This window comes from Silurus meridionalis, chromosome 1, assembly GCF_014805685.1.
Source record: "Silurus meridionalis isolate SWU-2019-XX chromosome 1, ASM1480568v1, whole genome shotgun sequence".
NCBI classification, from domain to species: domain Eukaryota; kingdom Metazoa; phylum Chordata; class Actinopteri; order Siluriformes; family Siluridae; genus Silurus; species Silurus meridionalis.
The window spans coordinates 2,930,828-2,953,829 of record NC_060884.1 but is presented as its reverse complement, the minus strand read 5'-3'; the positions used below and the strand labels follow the sequence as shown (position 1 = coordinate 2,953,829).

Genomic DNA, 23,002 nt, shown 5'->3' with positions numbered 1-23,002 from the left:
TAACTAATAAAAAACATAAATCATCCATATATGTCCATGCCCAGTAAAAAAAAATTAGCAAAAAAAACAACATTGTTATTGATTAATAGTAATAGCCTTATAAATAAAATAAAAACAATAGAAATAGAAACATTTAATCCAACAAATCATCATTATTATTATTATTATTATTATTATTATTATTATTAATATTTAAATATGTCATAATTACAGTAAGACTCCACACTGCTGCTTCTACACTGTATACATTTTGTTTGTTTGTTTGCTTTTTTTTTGTTTGTTTGTTTTTTTAAGGGCGAAGTCCTAAACGTCGCGCGCGCGTTTTGTCTCTTCCCACTTGCCGTAGCCGACAGCTTCGCACAACAACAGCGGTGTATGGTGAGTTACACATCCTGCGAAGCTTTGCTTTACCCCTTTTACCCCTTTACAGTGAGGAGCAGCAGAAGCAGCCCTTCCTCCTGCTCGTGTGTGGGGCATCTGAGGGGTAAGTTTACAACGTCCCGTTTTTTATACACCTATATACAAACACGCGCGCGCGCACACAGCTGGACCCACTCGTGTACACAGGTTAGTCTCTGATAGGCGAAGGCGCTGTCATCACACCGGCCGTGTCCCAAACGGCGCCTTACTCCCTACATAGTGTCCTCGCTTTATACAGTATTAAATGGGAACCGGTGCAGCCTTTATAGTGCACTAGATATGCACGGATTATCTATTTGGAATGGGCCGTGTTAGCCGTCTAGGCAACTAGAACATTCATTCACTGGCAATAATAATATTTATTTATCATTTTATTTTCAAATATCTGGATAATTATTCACAATCTGAACCTTATAAAGATGCTGATGAGGTACTAAGGTTTTCTTTATCTATTTGTATATTTTATTTGTATTATTCTTACATTTGTCGTTGATAATACTGTAATAATAATAATAATAATAATAATAATAATAATGTTAATAATAATTATAATAATGTTACAAGTACAAAACGTACAAACGCAATGTTTATCACAATGAGTTTTTGCTGGTAAATATTTTTTTTTATTTTTTATATATATTTTTTTAAGAACAATAAAAATGAATAATATCTAATAAAAATAGAATAATAAAGGAAAAGAAAATTGTAGAGAGAGAAAAATATATATTTACATACCAAAAAATTTACATTTGTCTCCGTATATAAATATTATAATATAATATTAATATAATTTATTAAGACTTTTTTTTTACTTTTTACTTTTTTATTTTAAATACTCATATGTACTCATTCTTCTGTCCTAAACTATCTTCACCTGTCCATTCTGTATGGCAGACAGATTAAGTCCACCATGCTGCTTCACCCGCAATGAGGCGACATGGATAAGCTGAAGAGGTGAGATCTGAAGATGATTTTCACCTGAAAGTGATCATCTTCTCTCTTTTCCTTCTTTGTGCATTTGTTCAACAAAGGGTTCATTATAACTCGAGCTGGCCTCTGGGGCATCACAAGGTCTAGCTGTGACTCGTTCAATATCGCACATTGTAAAATATTACATTTTTACACAGTGACGTTCAGACTGGAGATGTTTTTCTGTTCTTTAGTAGCGATCTTGTATATGTACAAATGCAAGAATTATGTTAATGTGGTTGAAGATGGTGTTGTTGCTATAGTAACAGCGAAGTAAAATGTTTATATTATGAAATTTAATTAAATTTACATCGAAGGACTCTCCAGTGTCAGTGCTTTGTAACATGCATTAAGTATCTCTTACTTTCAATATTCTAATTATTCATGTGTGTTTGTGTGTGTGGGATCAGTCTGGGTGAGGAGGAAAGCTCTCAGGAGCGAGGATTGCTGCATACATGGAGGGGCTACTCCTATAGCGTCACTCCAGAAAAAGTGCTCCTGTCTCGACCCGTGCTCCAGGCGGCCCTCGGGGCAAAACACGGAGTCCTGCTCCTAGATGGTAAACTGGTTTTAGCACAATACTTTTTTATTACACTTGTGTTAAATGAATAAATGTAAAAAATGGTGTCATACACTGATGGATTTCTGTTTTACGGTCAGGTGGGCAGGTATACAGTTTTGGAGATTTACCATGGAAACAGAACCCATCATTTATGAAAACGACAGACCCCGTATTGGAGGCGGGGTTCAGCGAGAAGCACGTGGTTGCCGTGGCAGCGGGGACGCTCCACAACGGGGCGTTGACGGAGGATGGAGCCGTGCACATGTGGGGGGACAATTCTTATGGCCAGTGCGGACTGTCTGGACTCTCGGTCGTCCCCAATCCCACACCTGTGGGTGTGGTGGCCTGTGAGACCACCCCCCCTCGTCCAGTCAGGATAGTGGAGTTGGCATGTGGTGAACAGCACACCTTGGCACTTTCAGTTGCACATGAAGTGTGGTCGTGGGGAAGCGGCTGCCAGTTGGGGTTGAACGCTACGTCTTTTCCTGTCTGGAAACCCCAGAAGGTGGAGCACCTATCCGGGAGGCATGTGCTGCAGGTGACATGCGGAGCCTCTCACTGTCTTGCGTTGGTGCGCTGCTCACCTCCTCCTCAAGACTCACGAAGACCTCCAGAAGACAAATGCGGGCAGTGCAATCAATCGCTTTACACAATGACTGACAAGGAGGATCATGTCATCATCTCAGACAACCACTACTGCCCCCTCGGGGTGGAACTTGAAGAAGATGACAACAAATCTGCCCTGGAACACGGCTTAGCCCAAGGAAATTCAATGGGAAAGATGAAAAGTTCTCCGTCAGAACCGGTTTTAATGATGCATACCCATAGCCCCAAGTCCACCTTTCCTTCCACGTCTAGTCCTTCTCAAGCTCCTCTTCCTGTTTCTGAAGCTCTGAATCAGGTTCAGATTGCAAGGGAAGCAGTTGTTGGGTCAGTGTCCAAAGACCTGAAAGAATCTCAGGATCCAGTGACTAATGGTGAGGTGTTTGGAGCAGCCACAGAGCCAGCAGCTCATGAGACGGAGAACTCTGAGATTACTCAAGGGTCGACCGGGACAGGACCTAAAACCACTCAGTATCCAGATGAACAGGCGCTTAAAGATTATCTGAAGAGACTTTCGGAACAGACGTTGGCTGAGCAGGCAGAGTTCAAGATACCAAGTACTGCTCCATGTGCTCAGGTTAGTCTCGGCACGCTTTCTAGTTTGTGGTGTTTTTTGTCTATAGCAAATTCTTCTTGATGTTTTTGGTCTATAACAAGTGTTTCTTGGCGTGTTTGGCCTACAGCAGGGATGGGAAACTGTTGGCCCATTGGCTAGATACAGCCCACAGTTTCTTTAAGTCCAGCACAGGACCATGTCAGTCTAAAATCTAATTCACCAGCCAGGAGAGGGCGCTAGTTTCTGGCGGTCACCACAGTAATTAAAACGTAGTAGATTATGCGCACCAGCAAAATGAGTAAAAAGAAACTGAGAAATTGAAAGTGAAAACCGTGTTGAAACAGAAGAAAGAAACTCATACAGGCTTGGAACAACATAAGTACGAGTAAATGATGACAGAATTTTATTTATTTTTTTGTGTGTGTGTGTGTGTGTGTGTGTGTGTGTGTGTGTGGGGGGTGAACTATCTCTTTAATAACTGTTTTATTTAACACTTCTAACTGTTCTCTGAGGGTAGTTTAAGAATGTTCTCTTGGCTACTAAAAACATTTTTTGCTGGTCCTTATCACTATGAAAGTTGTGAAATTCCTGGTCTACATCAAGTCTTTCTTGGTGTTTTTGGTCCACAGATGTCTTTTTGTGTTTTTGATCTACAGCAAGTTTTTCTGTTTGTCTTTGATCTTCCGCAACTTTGTGTTTTTGGTCTACAGAAGATCTTTATTTGGTGTCTTTGGTAGATAGCAAGTCTTTCTTGTTGTCTTTGATCTACAGCAAGTCTTTCTTGGTGTATTTCAGTGTACAGCTATTTTTTCTGGTATGTTGCATAGAACTGGAAGGCAGAAAGCAGGAGAAAAGTGTCATCACTTTCTTTAACAAACAGCAAAAAAAGGCACCTTGTTTGCATTGTCATCAGTTTGTCAGTGGTCAAGGCCATTATCAGCTCTTCTCACACATTCAGTGAAACTGAAAGAGAATTGCAATAATTGCAATTGCAAAAAAAATATTTTTAACCACACACTGGTGTTAACATTTATTTTTACTTCATATTTACAAGTTATATTGGACACACAGTTATATAAAGCAGAGAAATACACTCCCATAACTTAGAAAAATGCTTTAAAATTCTTCTCTCTCTTTCCTCACAGCCTGTCACTGAGCCTGGTGTTGTTTTTACCTTGGACCCCTCAACCCCAGTGGCACAATCGGTCACCCCAATTGGCTCTGCCCTGAATAACCTGGTGGTCTCGTATGCATCGGCTGTCGGGGAGCGAGTCGCATCCACGTATGAGGCCATCTCTTTAAGGAAGATGATCAGCTACTGGGTGAGTGTAGGAATTTGTAGAGTGTGTTTAAACTGTATAATCAATATTCGGCAAGCGTACGGTTTATTTAGTCCTCTTCTGAACTTTGTGTGTGTGTGTGTGTGTGTGTGTGTGTGTGTGTGTGTGTTTATGTGTGTTCAGGGTCCAGGAGAGGAGAGGGTGCGTCAGGAGGAGCACAAACAAGGCAAGAAAAGCTCAAGTCTCGGGGACATCCGTGAAGAGGAGGCAGAGGGGCTGAGTCGCCGCCTCTCGCTCCCCGGCTTGCTCTCACAGGGTACATGCGCTCTCCATATCTTATACCACCACATGCGTAAGTCTGCACACACCTGTTTGTGTGTGTGCATGTGTGGCATCTATCTATCTATCTATCTATCTATCTATCTATCTATCTATCTATCTATCTATCTATCTATCTATCTATCTATCTATCTATATATCATATGACTGTCTATCTATCTATCTATCTATCTATCTATCTATCTATCTATCTATCTATCTATCTATCTATCTATAATCAAATTTCTGTATAGTTAGGAAATAGTTTTAGAGGTCTGTCTGTCTGTCTGTCTGTCTGTCTGTCTATCTATCTCTCTATCTCTCTATCTATCTATCTATCTATCTATCTATCTATCTATCTATCTATCTATCTATCTATCTATCTATCTATCTATCTATCTATCTATCTATCTATCTATCTATCTATCTGTCATTTGACTGTAAGGTTAAGGAATAGTTTGAGGTCTGTCTGTCTGTCTAGCCGTCCTATATGGGCACATGTGGACACCAGACCATAAAGATCCTATTCCACATGTAATCCCTATTTGCTGTTATAATTACCTCTCTTTTGGGAAGAAGTTCTACTAGATTTTGGAAGGTGCCTGTGGACATTTATGAGCTTTGATTCATCTACAAGGGGTGCAGTCAGTGTTCCAATTTATCCCAAAGGTCTTTAATAGGGTTTAGAGCTTTATAGCAGGAGATCTTCCACTAGATCCAACCCATGTGAAGCATATCTTCGTGAAGCTCAATTTGTGCACAGGACCATTGTCATGCTGGAGCAGGTTTGGATCTAAGAGTTGAAAATTTAATGCTACCACATCCAAAGACAAACTATACAATTGTGAGCCTCAAAGATTGTGGGTAGAAAAACTGGAAAAGTCAAGTGTCCAAATATTTTTGTCCATATAGTGTTTGTCTGTCATCTATCTGGCTGTCTTTTATGTCTCTTTTGTCTTTATTTCTGGCACCTAACAGCATGTAAAAAAAAAAAAAAAAAAACATTTTTCCTTCCAAGACTGTAATTTTCTTCAGTTTTAGTAGAGAAAAATATAATGGACTGTACCAGTACTAATATTTACATTTTTGGATCACTCAGTCCTACTCTACTGATTATTAAAATATTCATAATGTTTCCCACATTACTAATAACAAAGTAATATTTTTTGCACGTTTGCTTATACTAATAATTCCTGACTGTATTTGACTGAAAGTCTTAAGGACTGTCCTCTGTGGCTGTATTATAAAAAAAAAAAAAAAAAAAGCAGAAGTGAAAGCAGGAGACAAAAATAAATCACAGAAAGAAGACAAAAATCCTGTCAGAACAATTCCAGGAGTTCGACGAGTGTATTTACGGAAAACATTAAAACACACTCCTTGTGTGTGGAAAAAACATCCATGATGAGGTGGTGTGATGAAGCAGAATTTCAGGAACAGCTCGTTCTGAGGTGCTTAGATTTTATTCCTCTTCTACTTTTATTGCTCCGCAGCAATTTTTCAACAATTACACAAGTTTTTCTTTCTATTTTTTATACAACTTTATACCTGGTTGGAGTTTTTTTGTCCAGTGCGAGGTCAGTTTGCACTTCATCACCATATGATGACTTTTAGATTTAACTTTCTCTCGTCTTCTCCTCTTACCTTCTTCCCAAACAACAGATGGACCTCTGCGGGGATGGAACAAAGCACAGCGTGACAGCAGTGTGTGTTTGTGTGTGTTTGTGTGTACGTGCTTGTGCTTGTTTATGTCCCTGTACTATTCAAGCTTTCACCTGACAGTTAGAGAGTGTGTATGTGTGTGTGTGTGGTTTTGTGTGTGAGTGTGTTTGTGTGTACATGTCCTATTCAAGCTTCCACCTTATAGTTTGTTTGTGTGTGTGTGTGTGTGTGTGTGTGTTCCTGTCCTATTCTAGCTTCCACCTGACAGTGAGTGTGTGTATGTGGTTTTGTGTGTATGTGGTTTTGTGTGTGTGTCCCTGTTCTGTTCATGCATCCACTTGACAGTCTGTGAGTGTGTGTGTGGTTGTGTGTCCATGTCCGATTAATTGTTCCATCTGACTGTGTGTGTGTGTGTGTGTGTGTGTGTGTGTGTGTGTCCATGTCTTATTCATGCTTTCACCTGATAGTGTGTATGTATGTATGTATGTATGTGTGTGTCCCTGTTCTATTCATGCTTTTGCCCGACAGTGCGCATGTCTGTGCGTACGTATTCGCGTGTGTGCGCGTGCGTGTGTGTGTGTGTGTGCACGCGTTTTATGGACGTTATTTGTTTCTAGCCCGTGTTGGTGAATTATTCATGCGAACACGCTGAGCTGCTCTTTTTTTGTTTCTGGTTGGCACATAGCTTGATGCTGAAATAGGAAACTGGGCTTACTGAGGGTGAGAAATACAAAATCTGGCAACGGTAATAAATAATCATGCTGCAAGTCATATTTTAGTATTGCAAAAGTATTGGGACACCTGACTTTTCCAGCCGTATGTGGTTCTTTTCCAAACTGTTACCACAAAGTTAAAGGCACACAATTGTATACGACTTCTTTGGAGGCGGTCGAATGAAGTTTTCCCTTCTGTTAAACTCGGAGACCCAAAACTGCTCCAGGATGGCAATCAAAATTAGCTCCATGAAGATATGCTTTATATGGGTTGAAGTAGAAGATCTCCTGCTATAGAGCTTTAACCCTATTGAAGTGAACGCTAACTGCACCCCAGGCCTCCTCACTTCACCTAATTCAATTAATTAGAAAAGTTGTAATTGGTAAATTGCTGTGATGTTGGAGGAATAAAACGCTTCAGGACATGCTATTAATCGTAAAAACAAACAATTTCCTCATTCAGTGTCCCCGCGTCTCTTACGGAGGACGAGTCGCACACGTGACCACACAGTTGCCCTCACCCCAGCTGGCGTGGCAGAATCAGACTCCCGCTTGCCCTCTCTGCAGACGGAGGTGTGGAGCTGGGGGCGGGGCCAGGAAGGGCAGCTTGGGCATGGAGACGTCCTTTCCAGGTAAGAACCAATTATTCGTTTTAGATTTATAATGGTACGCCATATCAAAACACGCTCGGAAATGACCTTCGGTAATGACACACGCACTTATTCAAGCTTTTGATTATTAGGTCGGTTCCATATACAGATTGTAGAAATCTTAATCTTGTTACAGAGACGAGAAGCAAATATTAAGTGATTAAAAATAAACTTGGTTGCCAGATGTTATTTGTTAGGAATATACATTATTTTCATTATAGACATACCTTTCTCTTTATCTCCTTTTTTAGAATGCAGCCGTTCTGTATTAAAAGTCTGAGTGGTAAAGAGGTAGTACAAGTGGCTGCAGGTGCCTTCCATTCACTCGCTCTGACTGCCCAATCACAGGTGCGTGCATTTGTGTGTGTGTGTGTGTGTGTGTGTGTGTGTGTGTGTGTGTGTGTGTGTGTGTGTGTGTGTATTAGGGGTGGGAAGATTCGGCATAAATGTTAACACTGTGATGCATTGATTAAAAAAGTGTGCATGGGATACAAGTCGGCATTTGTATCACGAGGCATTGTTTTATTATTTAGATCTGCATGAATTTGCTGTTGCCATAGAAACGATTGTGAAATTTAATTGTGTGTATTTGCGATATGATTTGTAGTCAGGGAAACAGTCAGAGCTAATGACATTCTTTGAGATTTGAACAGCACGGTGGTATATTAGTAATGATCTCTATAATGATTAACTTTAATTTGCCAGGAATTGGTGTAGGAAAGGGGTCCCATTTAGTTGTAGTTCCACGCGTTTCACCACTAGAGGGAGCGATACACAGTTTACCACTCAAGATAAGTTACCTCTGACATCACAGTGCACCGTTCTCCATCAAGAGGCCAGAACACTGAGAAGTAGCAGGTCATTCGAAATCACACAATCTACTGAACAGCAGTTAACAGATGACAGCAAGAATCACACACGATCAATTCTAAACCCAGTAAAGTTTGAGTTTTTTTAATCCTATACTGTGTTTTTACTGACACACTGGAGCGAGTACAATCTCCTGATCAGCGCACACCAGACAGTGAAACTCCCTTACAATTGATCCTTTGAGCTAGATAGTAAATCTTCCTACCATTTTGACTTTTTTATATGTGTGTTTAAAGTGTGTATTGGGTATTAAAGGTGTGTGTTGTGGGACAGGTGTACTCCTGGGGCAGTAACAGCTTTGGTCAACTTGGGCACATGGAATCCCCCAGCACTGTCCCTCATCCAGCCAAGGTATACACACACACACACACACACACACACACACACACACACACACCAGTGAGATGATGGTTTTTCCATGTCTACAGCCTTATCTATTGCTCAGAAAAATTTGGAAGGTTTTCAAAAACTCTTCACTCTTTCAAACCATTACATGCGCATGTCCATCGAACAACTGGTCATTCTCATGGTCTTACCTCACCACTTTCTTTACCTCACCACTTTCTTTACCTCACAACATTTTCAGTCAAGTTTATTAAAATGTGACTAACATTTATAACATTTTAAAACCTCTAATCAATAACAAACCCACTGACCAACCCACCAAGCAACCCACTGACAATTTCACTGACAAACCCACTGATCAGCCAACTTTTTCAACAAAAAAGACAGTCAGAGTGGTACACTATAACCATCTAGACATCAGAATATTTTCTTTTTTGGTAAATTGCTCACCGATTGGCAGTACAGTTCTAACCCTGTTTGTCCTCTCTGTGGGTCTGTAGCTGTCGGAGGGGATTCGCGTGTGGGATGCCGCTGCAGGACAGCATCACACTCTCTTACTGGCTGATGGAGACTGCCCTCAGCCAATCCTCTACTACAGCGGGCAGCAGGTGAAAGAGGTGAAGGAAGGATCGGCGGAGGCGGCTCTGGAGGAAAGCGGAGGTTACACACAGCAGCCTGTACTACTGCCCTTCTGCATGAACGTTAGTGGCACTGTACATTCTTGTGATCTGGATTTTTCAGTAAACATTGTCAATATATAGTTTTATAATGGTTTGTGTGTGTGTGTGTGTAGCTGGGCTACGTGAGCACTGTGAGTGCAGGTGGACAGTTGTGTGCAGCGATGTCTGACCATAGCTTGGTGGGTTTAATCGCCAGCCTACACGAGCTGGCAGCAGCCGAGAGAAAGTACTACTGCAAACTGACCAACATCAAGATTGTGCTTCTGCAGCCACTGCTTAAACTGGGTATAGTGTGTGTGTGTGTGTGTGTGTGTGTGTGTGTGTGTGTGTGTGTGTGTGTAAATCTGTGACACTGTGCGTCTGTGTAAATGCGTCTGTGTGTGCATCTGTATGTGTCTGACTGTGTGTGTCTGCGTGTGAGTGAGCATGTGCGTGTGCGCATCTGCATATCTTTATTTGCATCTGTTTGTGTGTCTGTGTATGTGTGTGTACACCTGTGTGTGTATGCACATGCCCTTATGTGAGTGTGTGTTTTCATTTTTCAAAATTCTGTTGCACTTAATAACATGTTTTTGGCGTCTGTAGATTGTCTAAGCTCTGCTCTCGGACCCGCCTTCACCGGCCTCCTCCAGAATCTGATTGGTCGATTCAGCCGCCTGTCACACCTGACTGGTCAGAACTCAGCAGCCTTGACCTTTGTCCTGCGACGATCACATGATCTTAGAGGCCTGGTTCTCGTTGACAACGCACATCTGTTCCTGGACACATATTCTGAGCAAGTACACACACACACACACACACACACACACACACACACACACCATCTGTGGTCATAATAACACACTATAACACAGTAACATGCTGATAATACAAAACACAGACAGAATCAATAATCTAATAATGATCAACAATTTACTATGTCTCTCTTTCTTTCACTCTATCTCTGTCTATCTGTTCCCCTCTTTCTCTTTCCCTCTCTCTGTCTATACCCCTTCTCTCATTCTTTCTTTTCTCTCTCTCTCTTTTCTCTATACCTTTCTATCTATTTCCTGCTTCCTCCTCTCGCTCTCTACTTCTCTCTTTCTCACTCTGTCTATTTTCTTCACTATCTCCTTTTACTCCCACTTTCTCCCTCTCTTTGTGCCTTTCTTTCTCTCTTTCTCCCTGTTTCTCTCTATATAATTCTCCCTCACTCTCTCTCTCTCTCTCTCTCTCTCTCTCTCTATTTTTTTTTCCTCTCTATCTACCTCTCTCTCACCCACTCTTTTTCACTTTCTCACATTTTCTCTCTCTCTCTCTTTCTCTCTCTAGGTTCTCCGCTGCAGTTGGAAACATGCTGGTCATGGGCAGCTTTCAGGCTCTTGTAAAACCTTGCCAGTGAGTCACTCAACCTTGTGTGTGTGTGTGTGTGTGTGTGTGTGTGTGTGTGTGTGTGTGTGTGTAGGTTTTAAGATGTTTTATAGTTTTGAGAGAAATGTGAAAAATGTATGATATATCTTTATAGGGATGTGTTTAGGAAGAATTACGAGAAGCTCCAGAAACTGTCCGAGTGTTCAGAAGAAGGCGCGACCCTAGCAGACATTCTGGCTCATCTCTTTTACCTTCCCATCCGCCATCTCTCTGAGTACAGCCACCTTCTGCTCAAACTCGCGTGCTGCTACGATTCTGTATGTGTCAGCATTATGTCCTGCCTAATAATAACTGTATAACACTGTGCAATACATTATTTGATAGTTGTATCTAAACGCATCTTAGAGCTGTGTGGACCATCAGAAGCTGCAGGAGGTCGGCTCGAAGTACGACACTCTGGCTCTTCAACTTAACAGGAAGAGGAAGGAGGCGGAGTACACGCTGCACTTCTGGAAGACGTTTCCTGGAAAGATGACCGTGAGTTAGGGATCGATATTTCTTCAAATCACATTAAATTAGTCGTCTCTGGATTTTCTTGTATAAGATACGAGGTGGTATTAAAAAGTTTCGAGACTAGCGATCCACGGATCCGTTTGCTTTCGCCGAATGTCCTCCCTCAGACGCCCTAAAACCTGGTAGTAGAACTCGCTATTACCGGTGTGGCCCCTGGGTTGAAGATAATGAGCTCTTCCACTGTGAAGACTGTTCTCATGGTCGTACTCATATACCCAAGTTTCCTCACTGGTAATGATCCTGGACATGAAGGACGGGTCATGCACAGCACACCAACGGAGTTCTTGGCAGACTTTGACGCGGTGTTCCTTGTGCTCCTGGGGGCAGCAACACGCCGCATGTTTAAATCACACGTGATGATTGCCTGTGCTGTTCCGTATTATCCACTGACAACGGCAGCAACGTCGTGGATCGTTCCCTGGCGATCGTTATGCACAAGTTTCCGGATGGTTTCAACATTTTTGGGGGTTGAGCATGTTTAACGACTCGTTGCCGTCTTACAAATCTAGTCTAGAGGTTTTTTGATACCACCTCGTATTATTACAGAGTAAAAGTAGACTTTTTCCCCCCATCACCGTGTCATTTACACTGTTTTCTCAGGACTCCCTGCGTAAACCGTCTCGCCGTTTGGTGTGTGAGAGCAGCAACAAAGCCCTGAGCCTGCAGAACGCCGGCCGCTTCTCCGTCAACTGGTTCATCCTCTTTAACGATGCTCTCGTTCACGCTCAGGTACCTCAGGATCTTGTGTGTGTGCGTCTCGTGTTTTTATTATTATTTTTGCCCTGTTCTTCCTCGCTTTTTCACCACTGCTCTTGCCTTTGCTTCCCTACATCTGATGTTTTAATGCTCTTGAGAAAGATTTGAGTGTCTGATGTTTTATTTCTGTTCCGGTAGGGAATGTTTGCCTCTAAGGGGCTTGTAAGTATGAATAAAACATAAGAAAACAAATATAGATCTTTTTTTTTTCTCTAGCACAGCTTCCCCAAAGTGTTCAGGGCTGGGCTCAGGGCTATCTATAGATACTGTAGTGCAGTCTGCCTTTTTCTCGCTCTCTCTGCTCGAGATCAGGGATGTGTTCTTCAGTCAAAAATGAGACTGTGAAAATGAAGCTAGAATGATGCCAGGATCGAGACGCGTCCTTTTCCGTCCTTGGCGAGAGATTAGGGTCATAATTAATGACACATATTGACTGCATGATCTATTAATAAGAGACACAACACGTGCTTTACTGTCCCATTTATAACTGAGATCTATTGGTCTATATTCCATATTGTGGCAGCATGGGCGTGGCCAAGCACCGGTTTGTGAATGGAAGGCGGAGCTTGAGGAGACATGGAAGAGAATCACACACCTGTTGTCTCCTCCAGCTCTGCCCTCCATTCACAAACCAATGCTTGGCCATGCCCCTGCTGCCACACATATATTATAATATTTTCTGACACTGTTGGACGACATTATTTGAACAAAAGAATTGGGACACCTGACTTTCCCAGCCATATGTGGCTCTTTCCCAAACTGTTATCGCACACAATTGTATCGGAAGTCTTCGGATGCAGTAGCGTGAAATTTTCTTTTCTCTTGACCTTTTTCAGCATGACAATGCACCTGTGCACAAAGCAGACTCCATTAAGATATGCTTTGCATGGGTTGGAGTGGAAGATCTACTGCTATAGAGCTCTGACCTCAACACCTTCGGGGTGAATATGAACACTGACTGCACCACAGACCTCCTCACCCTCACCTGCATCAGTAGCTTTACTAACACCCTTGTGTGTGAATGAGGAACAAATCTCTATGAGCACACTCCAATATCTAGTGGAACATCTTCCCAGAAGAGTGGAGGGAATTATAAGAGCAAAGTATGACTAAATGTGAAATGCGATGCTCGAACCAGGTGTGCGAAAACTTTTGGAAATATAGTGTATTAATGGAACTAATATGATTAGATTTGTGGAGATTAATTCCACCACAAGGGTGTTAGTTACGTCAGATACTGATGTAGGTGAGGTGAGGAGTCCTGGGGTACAGTGTGAAAAATGAATCCCAAAGGCGTTCAATAGGGTTGAGGTCAAAGATCTATAGCAGGAGATCCTCCACCAAATCCAACCCATGCAAAGCTTATCTTTGTGGAGATGGTTTTGTGCACAGGAGCGTTGTCATGCTAGAGCACGTTTGCCTCTCCTAGTTCAGGTAAAGGGAGAATTTTATTCTACTGCATCCATAGACATTCTATATCATTTTGGGCCTCCAACCTTTGTGGTAACAGTTTGAGTAAGAACCTCATATGGCTGAAAAAAAACAGGTGTCCCAATACTTTTTGGCCACATAGTGTATTTACAGAAGGAGTCTCCAGTGTTAATGTCAGATACGCTATCATCTCAATAGTAATGACTGAAGCTACGTCTACACTAATCCGGATAAATTGAATTAAATCTTTTTTCCAAAAGTTGCTCAGTCACACCGAAACGTCTGTGGGGGGACATTGTCCACATTTGTATTTTGTCTCTGTTATTAACAGATCATAATCAGCATGAGTTTTTGTGTTTGAGTTAGACTTGTGGAGGTCTTTTTTCGGAGCCACTGGCACACTAATGCCTGATCCAAGCCCTACCCTGTACCTGTAGTTGCCCTCTCAACCCTGGCCTGCCCCATTCCACACCTTTCCTACCCCTGAATGCAGCAGTACAGTGTGTTTATCTGTATTTCAGTTGTCAGACACAATCCTAGTTTTAGTCATTTCTTTGGCAGGCTTCTGCCAGAGTTTTATAAAGTAAGTGTGTGTGTGTGTGTGTGTGTGTGTGTGTGTGTGTGTGTGTGTGTGTGTGTGTGTGTCTGTGCACAAGCGCTGCACAGTACATACAGAAAATCAATGCATTGTGAAAATGCAGAAGTTGATTGCTTTTTTTCTTTTAAAATTGAAATAAGAAAATATAAATACATCCCCAGCATGTTTTATTCCTGTTGTATCTCAGCAGTTATAATTGTTATTGCTCACATTAACAATTTCGGATCAATCAAAGAACAATTTTTATATTGTCGGTTATATTATCTGTTTTCTACATTATTTTATCATTATTTACTGTTATTAATTATTAATAGTTTTATTATTATTATAATGATAATTGTAAAGCTAAAAGTTGCAAATCGCCAGCAAGGTTTTTTGTTTCCTTTCCCCTCTGACACTTCCATAAATGTAAAAGATAAAAACACAAATCTTTCTGACCAATCAGAATGCAGAATCCGTCAGCGTTGTGATATGTATCATATCGCATCACATAATGGTTAGCCCGTGATGTACCGTGCAGCTCGTGCGTTCGCGTGTTATCCAGATTTTACGTTTGCGATGAAACCAGCATGCCGCCGATGACGACAAATCACCTGTGGTTGTTTCCTTTGGCATGTTCTGCCTTTTACAGAGTTTATTTGACCAGTATAGACTCCTTTTCTAGAAATGTGTTAATGAACGACTCTTCCTGTGCCCTTCCTCTTCCTCAGTTCTCCACTCATCATGTCTTCCCGTTGACTACGCTGTGGGTGGAGCCGATGTCTGATGAGAACGCCGGACTGTGAGTGAGACGGTTTAATTTTACTCCTTTGCTATAGAATGTGTGTGTGTCTGTGTGTGTGGTGTAATAAAATGTCTTGTGTGAGACAGGTACGGGTTGAAACTAACGTCGCCGGAGGAAAGCTTCACGCTGCTGGCGTCTTCGCCATCTGAAAAGGTAAGATGCCGCTGATTGAGGATAATCTTGGTTGCTTAGATACATAAAGCCACCACGAATGCCGTGAGTTTTGGTACTCATCAATAAGTTCCTGTAGTAACATGCTTGATTTATTTTTTTTCGGCTGTGATTTACTTTCAGTTGAAGTGGTTGCGTGCCATAAATCAGGCAGTAGAACAGGCACTGAGTGGGGCGGGGTCAAATTCAGCTCCTCCCACCTCCGAAGCAGGATCGAGAGCGGACCCGCCCATTTCCCGTACCGCCTCCTACACCTTCTACAAGGACAGCAGGTTGAAGGACGCCTTATACGAAGGCCGCTGGGTGGCAGGCAAACCCCATTGGAGGTGGGTGTCTCATGAAAAGGGGTGGGGCTTATAATGCATGTAGAGAAAGAGCTGATATCTTGCTTTTATGCTATAGGGGCACGTTAAAATGGCCAGACGGAAGGACTTACACCGGGACATTTAAGAACGGATTCGAGGACGGGTCGGTTGCGTATCCTTTAATATGTTTATGAATAAACGTCAGCATAAATAAAACAGTATTGATTTATTTGATTTCTTTTCCAGGTTTGGTGACTATATTGTTCCGAACAAGACCCTTAATAAGAGTGATCATTACCAGGGCCAGTGGAAGGATGGCAAGATGTGTGGATTCGGGACCTTCAGGTGCTGAGATCAGTGTAGTTCAACACACAGCACGAAACTGGTGCTATTATTAAGGAGTGAAACACCTGTTGGTGTGATGTGATAGAAACTAGGGGTGTAACAGTACACGTATTCGTATCGAATACATAGTTAAAATTACACGCATTAAACGCAAATTCAGTGGCAGACCAGAGGTTTGTTTAGTCTCCTTTGAGCGCAGTGTCATCAATTTTTTTTATTAAACTTGAAAGCATACACAACAATGCCAGGGATATAAAAAAGAAACTTAAAGTTAGCACAGTGGATTATTAATTTTTTTTTTTTTTTTGGATACATTGAATGCTGTGGAACGTTTGCAGAACAATTCCATAGTGGTCCATTTACAGGTTTTGTGTAATATGTGTGTGTAATGTTGTAGGTACGCCACAGGAGAAGTGTACGAGGGCTCGTTTCAGGATAACATGCGCCACGGCCATGGCATGCTGCGCACCGGCAAACTTAACTCCACCTCCCCCAGCGTGTTCATCGGCCAGTGGGTGAACGACAAGAAGACCGGTTACGGCGTGTTTGACGACATCACGAGGTGAGAGAAGGTTGTAGCTCGCATTTAAACCCCCTTGGTATCTCTGAGGGATGTGTTTTTTACTGCTGTGTGAGTAATTTGTGTGTTGATATCAGAGGAGAGAAGTACATGGGTATATGGCAGGATGATCAGAAGCAGGGGAACGGCGTGATCGTCACACAGTTTGGTCTCTATTACGAGGGCGCTTTTAGCAACAATAAAATGATGGTAAGACCCGAACATAGTTTTTTTTATTGTTACACGCTGTTGTTTTCACCTTACTGATTGTCTTTTCTTGCTCTCCCACACTCTTAGGGGATGGGGGTTTTACTTTCAGAAGACGACACCACATTTGAGGGGGATTTCTCAGAAGATTGGACTCTTAATGGGAAGGTGGACACTCTCTCTTTCTCTCTTACACTGAAGGGCCTTTGACAGGGTTTCCGCAGGGTCTTAAAAAGTATATCAACATTTTTAGGCTTAAAAAAGTCATACGAAAATTAAACACGTTTTAATTTTCCGATGTCCATGTAACGCCGACTCATTGAATTTAACTACATTTTATTTTAATTGTTTTAAAAATCACCTTTCTATTAAATATCCTGCATACAACTTTAGACCATTTGAAATTGAAGAAACATCTGCCAAACTTCTGCAATGTACCACAAATATGTTGTTATGGAGTTGATATGGTTTAAAAAAGTACCTACTCTAGAGCAAGACCCTCATACCTGATCCCCCCCCCTGTCCTCTTCCTCTCCCCAGGGAACACTGACGATGCCAAATGGTGATTACATTGAGGGTTCCATCAGTGGTGTTTGGGGAACTGGTCTGAAGATATCAGGGTCCTACTACAAACCCAACCTGTATGACTCGGACAAGTACAAGAGCCGTGCTCTGTATGTCTGTTTTACTATTATTTTCACTATTGTTTCACTAATACTTCAGTTATGGTGTGAAATATTTGGATCTGTGTATATTTGTGTGTGAGCAGTAAGCTGGGTCGGTTCTCCGTGCACCCTGAGGAGAAGTGGAAGGCAGTGTTTGGTGAGTGCTGGAGCCAGATGGGATGTGACCCAACAGGACAAGGAGACACCAAGACTGCCTGGGACAACATCGCTATAGCACTCACTACTAACAGGAGACAGCACATGGAGAGGTAGAGTCTGACTCGGAAGGGTGAAAGGATGAATTGTGCACCTTATTGAGATGCAGGGAAGCAGCTAGAGTGTGTATTGGACAGTTTTTCTGTAACTCTCCGTTGTAATTATGCAAATTATGTGAATTATGCAAATGTTCATGCAAATCTGAATATTTTATTGATCCTATGAAATGTAATTTGGAATTTAAAAAAAAAAAACAGGTTATTGCACATATTAATACTAATAATTAGTTACATTATTACAAATAGACTGAACATAGGGGTATTACATAGACATAAATATTCAGTGTGTGTGTATATACATCAAAACCACATCTGTGTGTGTGCGTCACAGTCCTGAGCTGCTGAGTCGTTCCCATAGTAAAACTCTAGAGAGTCTGGAGTTCATTCCTCAGCACGACGGACCTGTTACGCTGGAGAAATACGACATCATCCGCCGCTACCTCATCAAGGTCAGTACAGTCACTGTCCTAAATACGATCAGAAGAACGGTACTGTGACACAGCTGATATCTGACACGTGTTCCTAGGCGTGTGACACGCCGCTGCACCCGCTGGGGCGGTTGTTGGAGACGCTGGTAGCAGTGTACCGGATGACGTACGTGGGCGTCGGAGCAAACCGCAGGCTGCTGCAGCAGGCCGTCAACGAGATCAAATCCTACCTCAGTCGCATCTTTCAGATTGTCAGGTGTGTGTGTGTGACATGTTCCGCAAATAGAGTTACAATGGTGTCACTTTAGAGTATTACAGAAATGATTAAGAATAATTCAAATGATGTATTAATACGTATGCAGTATATGAAGTCATTTTGTCCAAATTATTTTTGTCATGTTAGATGTTAAATATGATCTGATCTCAATCAAATGGGGCTTTTTTGCCTCTTGATGCCTGAATGCATATATATTAGTGATGTGCATCTCTATAACTGAGGCCGAAGCGATTCACATCTCAAAGCATAGCCAACGATACGATACATTGAAGATACATATGAAGCAGCTACCGATGCGATGCGACACAATTCCCACATTACGATTCATCCGAGTTCCCTTTGATTTACAATAGTGTGATTCAATGCAATACAATGTCTCCCGGAAGTTACAGCTCTACCTCTGCCATGTTAATCTGTATTCTAGACAGATATGCTCGAGAAACAGTTTAGCGAGGAGAAATCGATCTTCATATCAAATATTGGTCACTTTCTAAATAATAAAAGATTAGCTCACTAATAATTATATATATATACATAAATAGTTTATTTTTTACAGATGCAAATATGTGTAAAACTATGCACACTTTTTTAAAACGATGCATCACATTTTTTTACTTTTATGCCGATTTTTTTCAACTGCAATATGATTTCTATACATTGACCTGTGTGTGTGTGTGTGTGTAGATTCCTTTTTCCTGATCTTCCAGAGGAAGGCGGGTTGCTGTTTGAGGCTCCAGAAGAAAAGAAGGAATCGAAGACGACTAGCAGCGAACTCGAGTCTCCAAAACCAGGGTGAGAATCGGAATCAGGATTTTTTTCCCCCTTACAGAACGACACATCATCCCTTTCACCTGCAAAACAAATGAGTTCCTGCGATCATCCTGGATATAAAGGGTGATTCCCTCACCGGAGTCTCTTTTCTTCTGTGTGTTGAAGTTAATAGAACAGGCAGCTTGTCTTGTCACTTTTATTCCTGTGCCAGAAAAAAAAAACCTCACCATTGAAGCGTTCCCTCCGCAGGCATGTGGTCAGTAGTTCAGCTCTGCTCCTGCCTGTCCTGCTGCCACGTCTCTACCCTCCTCTCTTCACTCTGTACGCTCTGGACAAGGAGAAAGAAGACGACGTGTACTGGGACTGTGTGTTGCGTCTCAACAAGCAGCCCGACCTCGCGCTTCTCGCCTTTCTCGGAGTGCATCAGTGAGACACACACACACACACACACACACACACACACACACACACACACACACACACACACAAAACTCTATATACATCCGTATATAGACTGAGCTTCATCTTTAGCAATGTTGAATATGCAATATATACACTATGGCCAAAAGTTTGTGGACACCTGAGCATAAGATTGGTGCGTGTTTCTTTTCGAGTATCCCGTTCCACGTTAACTTCCCAATTCTGCTCTTTTGGGAAGATGTTCCACTAGATTTTGGAGTGAGCTTGTGGAGATTTTGGAGATCCATTTATCCACAAGGGTGTTAGTAAAGTCAGCTACAGTAGGTGAGGTGAGGAGGCCAGTCAGAGTTCACATTCATCATGTTCAATAAGGTTGAGGTCAGAGCTCTATAGCAGAAATAGTATGTCTTCATGGAGCTGGCTTTGTGCACAGGGGTATTGTCATGCTGGAACAGGTTTAGGTCCCCTAGTTCAAGTGAAGGGAAAAAAATATATATATATATATGTACACACACACACACACACACACACACACACACACACACACACATTCATACACCATATTACTATATTTGCCTATTGTTGTCTATGGCTATTAATAACTTCATAACATTTTTTGCTGTTGTAGGAAATTCTGGCCTGTGAACATCACAACATACGGTGAAAAGCAACAGGTAGATATTTTGCATGATTTCTGTCCTACTGGGTGTGTGGATGTGAGGCAAATTTGCCATCTATCTATATCCTGTGTGTGTTTGTGTGTGTAGGTCCTTCCCAGCACTAAAGATGGCTGTTTTGCTTCAGCTGTGGAGACACTACAACAAATCAGGTTAGAAATGCTGTGAGCTCCAAAACTCCACTTCCTCAGAGTTTCTTCCACAAATTTTTACGTCTTCTTTTTTTTTTTTTTGTCCTTCAGCACAACTTTCACTCCATCAGACAAGCTGCAGGTCATCCAGATGACTTTTGAGGAGATAACCCAGGAAGTTATTTGCTTACTTAAACAGAACTTCCTGTGGTCTATGGATGATCTGTTTCCCGTTTTTCTCTACGTGGTGCTCCGTGCTCGGTAACACACTTAGCTTCTATCACGACCCTGCATTGATCGTATTAATCATTAATAGAACTTTGTGACTCTGGTCTGATGTATTGATTTCAGTAAAATCTGTACTAGTGTTACAAAGGGGCGGAAAATTTATAGAATATTGTTTCCTGAAAATTTCCATAAGAACTTTATCGGGGGAATTTATGGGATTTTGTCAAAAAAGATTTTTTAATACATTTAAGTTCCCTGCTATAGGCTCACCTGCAATTGTATAAATTCCCAGTTTATTCCCATTAATTCCTGTTAATTCCCATGGAATGTTTCCAGTTATTGAAATTCCTGGGATTTTGCAACCCTAATCTGTACACATGCTTGCGTGTGTATTAGAGACACACTTTCTGAAATATATACACTAACATCTACCGGCTGCATCTAGGTTCCTAATATTCTTTTTTTCTCTTCTCTACAGAATAAGGAACTTGGGGTCAGAGGTCAGTCTGATAGAGGACCTCATGGACCCGTGTGTGCAGCACGGAGAGCACGGCATCATGTTCACCACTTTAAAGGTACCGCACACAAAAAAAACCACACACACACACCGAATTCCAATTTTCCAACTTTACACCTGAACGTGTTTCTCTGTCCGGTCAGGCGTGTTATTATCAAATTCAGCATGAGAAGATCACATAAGGAGGACATCCATGAGCCGACTGACCCATACTATCATGAAGAACGTGAGAGATGGTCATGGGCCGGGTCAAGATATCACCATGCAGCAGCCGGACAGGCAAACCCCCCCTCTTCCTGCTCATTCTTGTGCCGTCGTCTTCTTTTTTCATCTCTTTCACTATAATTTTTTTTTAGACTGTACCATTTATCTCATCTCTGTGGATTTCTATAGGGATCCAGTTTTCTTTCCTTGAGAAGGTTTATATATATATATATATATATATATATATATATATATATATATATATATATATATATATATATATATATAATATAAATAAATAGTTTTATTTATTTATATATAATATATAATATAATTTTTTGAATGTAAAACATGCTCGTTTCTGAGGCACATGATGGACGCCATGAAAGGTGCCATTATTTTTGCTTTTCCTCCAAAACAACAAAACTGGTCACATGCTGCTCCAACAGCCAATCAGATGCATGGCATTTTTTTTGGTTGGATATCATTGATTTTTTGTTAATTTTTTTAAAAACATTTTTTTTTTTTATTGTATACACATTTTTTTTTTGTTAAACTGGGAAGTGTTTCCAGTGTTTCGCAGCCCTTGTGCCACGGTCCAGTTCATTTTAGGTATTTTTTTAACCATCTGTACTATAAACGCACTACTCTCTCACAGAAGCACATGTATTTTTTTGTGATTTTTTTGGGGTCCTTGTGTGACAATCGTGTTGTGTGTGTGTAAGAGAAAGAAAGCACGACCGAACGAGTGTGTGTGTTGCAAAGAGCAATAGCTTTTACAGTATTCCGAACTGAGCGCGATGTCGAACGCGATCGTTTTTAATAACCAAGGTTTTATTTATTGGAGATCGACACGTCCAGTTGCAGTGTTGATCTGTACATCGTACCTGGATAATTTACAACGTCGACACTCGTCTTACCGAAGAAACTAAAGGACCAATGCTGACGTGGATTTCGTGTAATCTTAGAGCGAAGCAAAAATTCAGACACTGGTATTTCAGAGGATGATTTTTTTTCTTCCAGTTGGTTTGACCGAATTTTCAGACAGTGTTGGTCTCCTCCAGTACTTGAGTGTGTAAATGTTGTCTTTCCAGGACATTGTGACGGTTTGTCCAGTTGGTACTTTCTGTCCAGAATTGTCTTTGTACCTACATGCGGCAATAAAGTGGCTAATGGAATGTTTATCATCTGTGTTTCTGGTGTTTGTTTTATCTTGAACCATGTTGTATGTGTATTGTGATTGGGGTATTGGTTTTATTTGGAGGTGGGAAGTGATGAAGGACAAATACTTTGTTACTGTACTTAAGTAGATTTCTCTTTTTTTTCAATTTTCAAACTTTTTCATTTGGTTTAATCTATTTGGTTACACACCACAGACGTAGACTCGTTTTCAAAGCTCAAAGCAGAAGGCAATAAGAAGTCTGGGGTTAACGTGGATGAGACAGAGGGAGTCAGTGATGTGAACATGACTGAGATCAGACACATTCCTGATCATCATCATCTTTTCACTGCTTGTGTTCTATATGGTGGATTTTCAGCCTGGATACATTCATTAGAGAACATTTGAGACTCTTTTGTATTAAAGTTTTAATATGATGTGAGGTTCAGTCACCAGCGTGACACTAAAACAGGTAGTAGTAATGACTACTTTTTACTTCTTCACACTTTTTCCCTCAAGTTGAAATACCAGAGTCTTTTAAAAGTA

The 23,002-nt window shown here is 41.3% G+C and overlaps 1 protein-coding gene across 3 annotated transcripts; it reads left to right on the top strand.

Moving 5' to 3' along the window:
- Nucleotides 1–296: 296 nt before the first annotated feature.
- On the top strand, nt 297–22,481 carry als2b (alsin Rho guanine nucleotide exchange factor ALS2 b). Of its 3 annotated transcripts, none has more exons than XM_046860182.1 (35): nt 297–484; nt 1,319–1,374; nt 1,800–1,948; nt 2,050–3,131; nt 4,256–4,432; nt 4,574–4,742; nt 7,544–7,712; nt 7,982–8,078; nt 8,874–8,951; nt 9,446–9,646; nt 9,739–9,910; nt 10,211–10,400; nt 10,937–11,002; nt 11,130–11,292; nt 11,381–11,512; nt 12,149–12,277; nt 15,044–15,114; nt 15,204–15,270; nt 15,412–15,614; nt 15,691–15,756; nt 15,840–15,938; nt 16,336–16,500; nt 16,596–16,707; nt 16,795–16,872; nt 17,245–17,378; nt 17,474–17,638; nt 17,976–18,093; nt 18,171–18,328; nt 19,034–19,141; nt 19,370–19,546; nt 20,169–20,214; nt 20,308–20,369; nt 20,460–20,609; nt 21,055–21,151; nt 21,237–22,481. In XM_046860182.1, exons 2-35 carry the CDS (start codon nt 1,358–1,360, stop codon nt 21,273–21,275), a joined length of 5,106 nt encoding a protein of 1,701 aa, XP_046716138.1. In that variant the 5' UTR covers nt 297–484; nt 1,319–1,357; the 3' UTR covers nt 21,276–22,481. The 3 variants fall into 3 exon arrangements, with proteins under 3 accessions (XP_046716138.1, XP_046716127.1, XP_046716145.1); XM_046860171.1 differs by having other exon boundaries at nt 1,315–1,374; XM_046860189.1 differs by having other exon boundaries at nt 298–484; nt 1,315–1,374; nt 4,574–4,706.
- Nucleotides 22,482–23,002: the final 521 nt, after the last annotated feature.

Excerpts from the sequence above, each read along its gene's own strand:
- als2b (XM_046860182.1), top strand. Across the intron at positions 9,647-9,738 it reads TACTGCCCTTCTGCATGAAC|CTGGGCTACGTGAGCACTGT; the intron begins GTTAGTGGCACT and ends GTGTGTGTGTAG. Across the intron at positions 11,293-11,380 it reads TCGCGTGCTGCTACGATTCT|AGCTGTGTGGACCATCAGAA; the intron begins GTATGTGTCAGC and ends AACGCATCTTAG.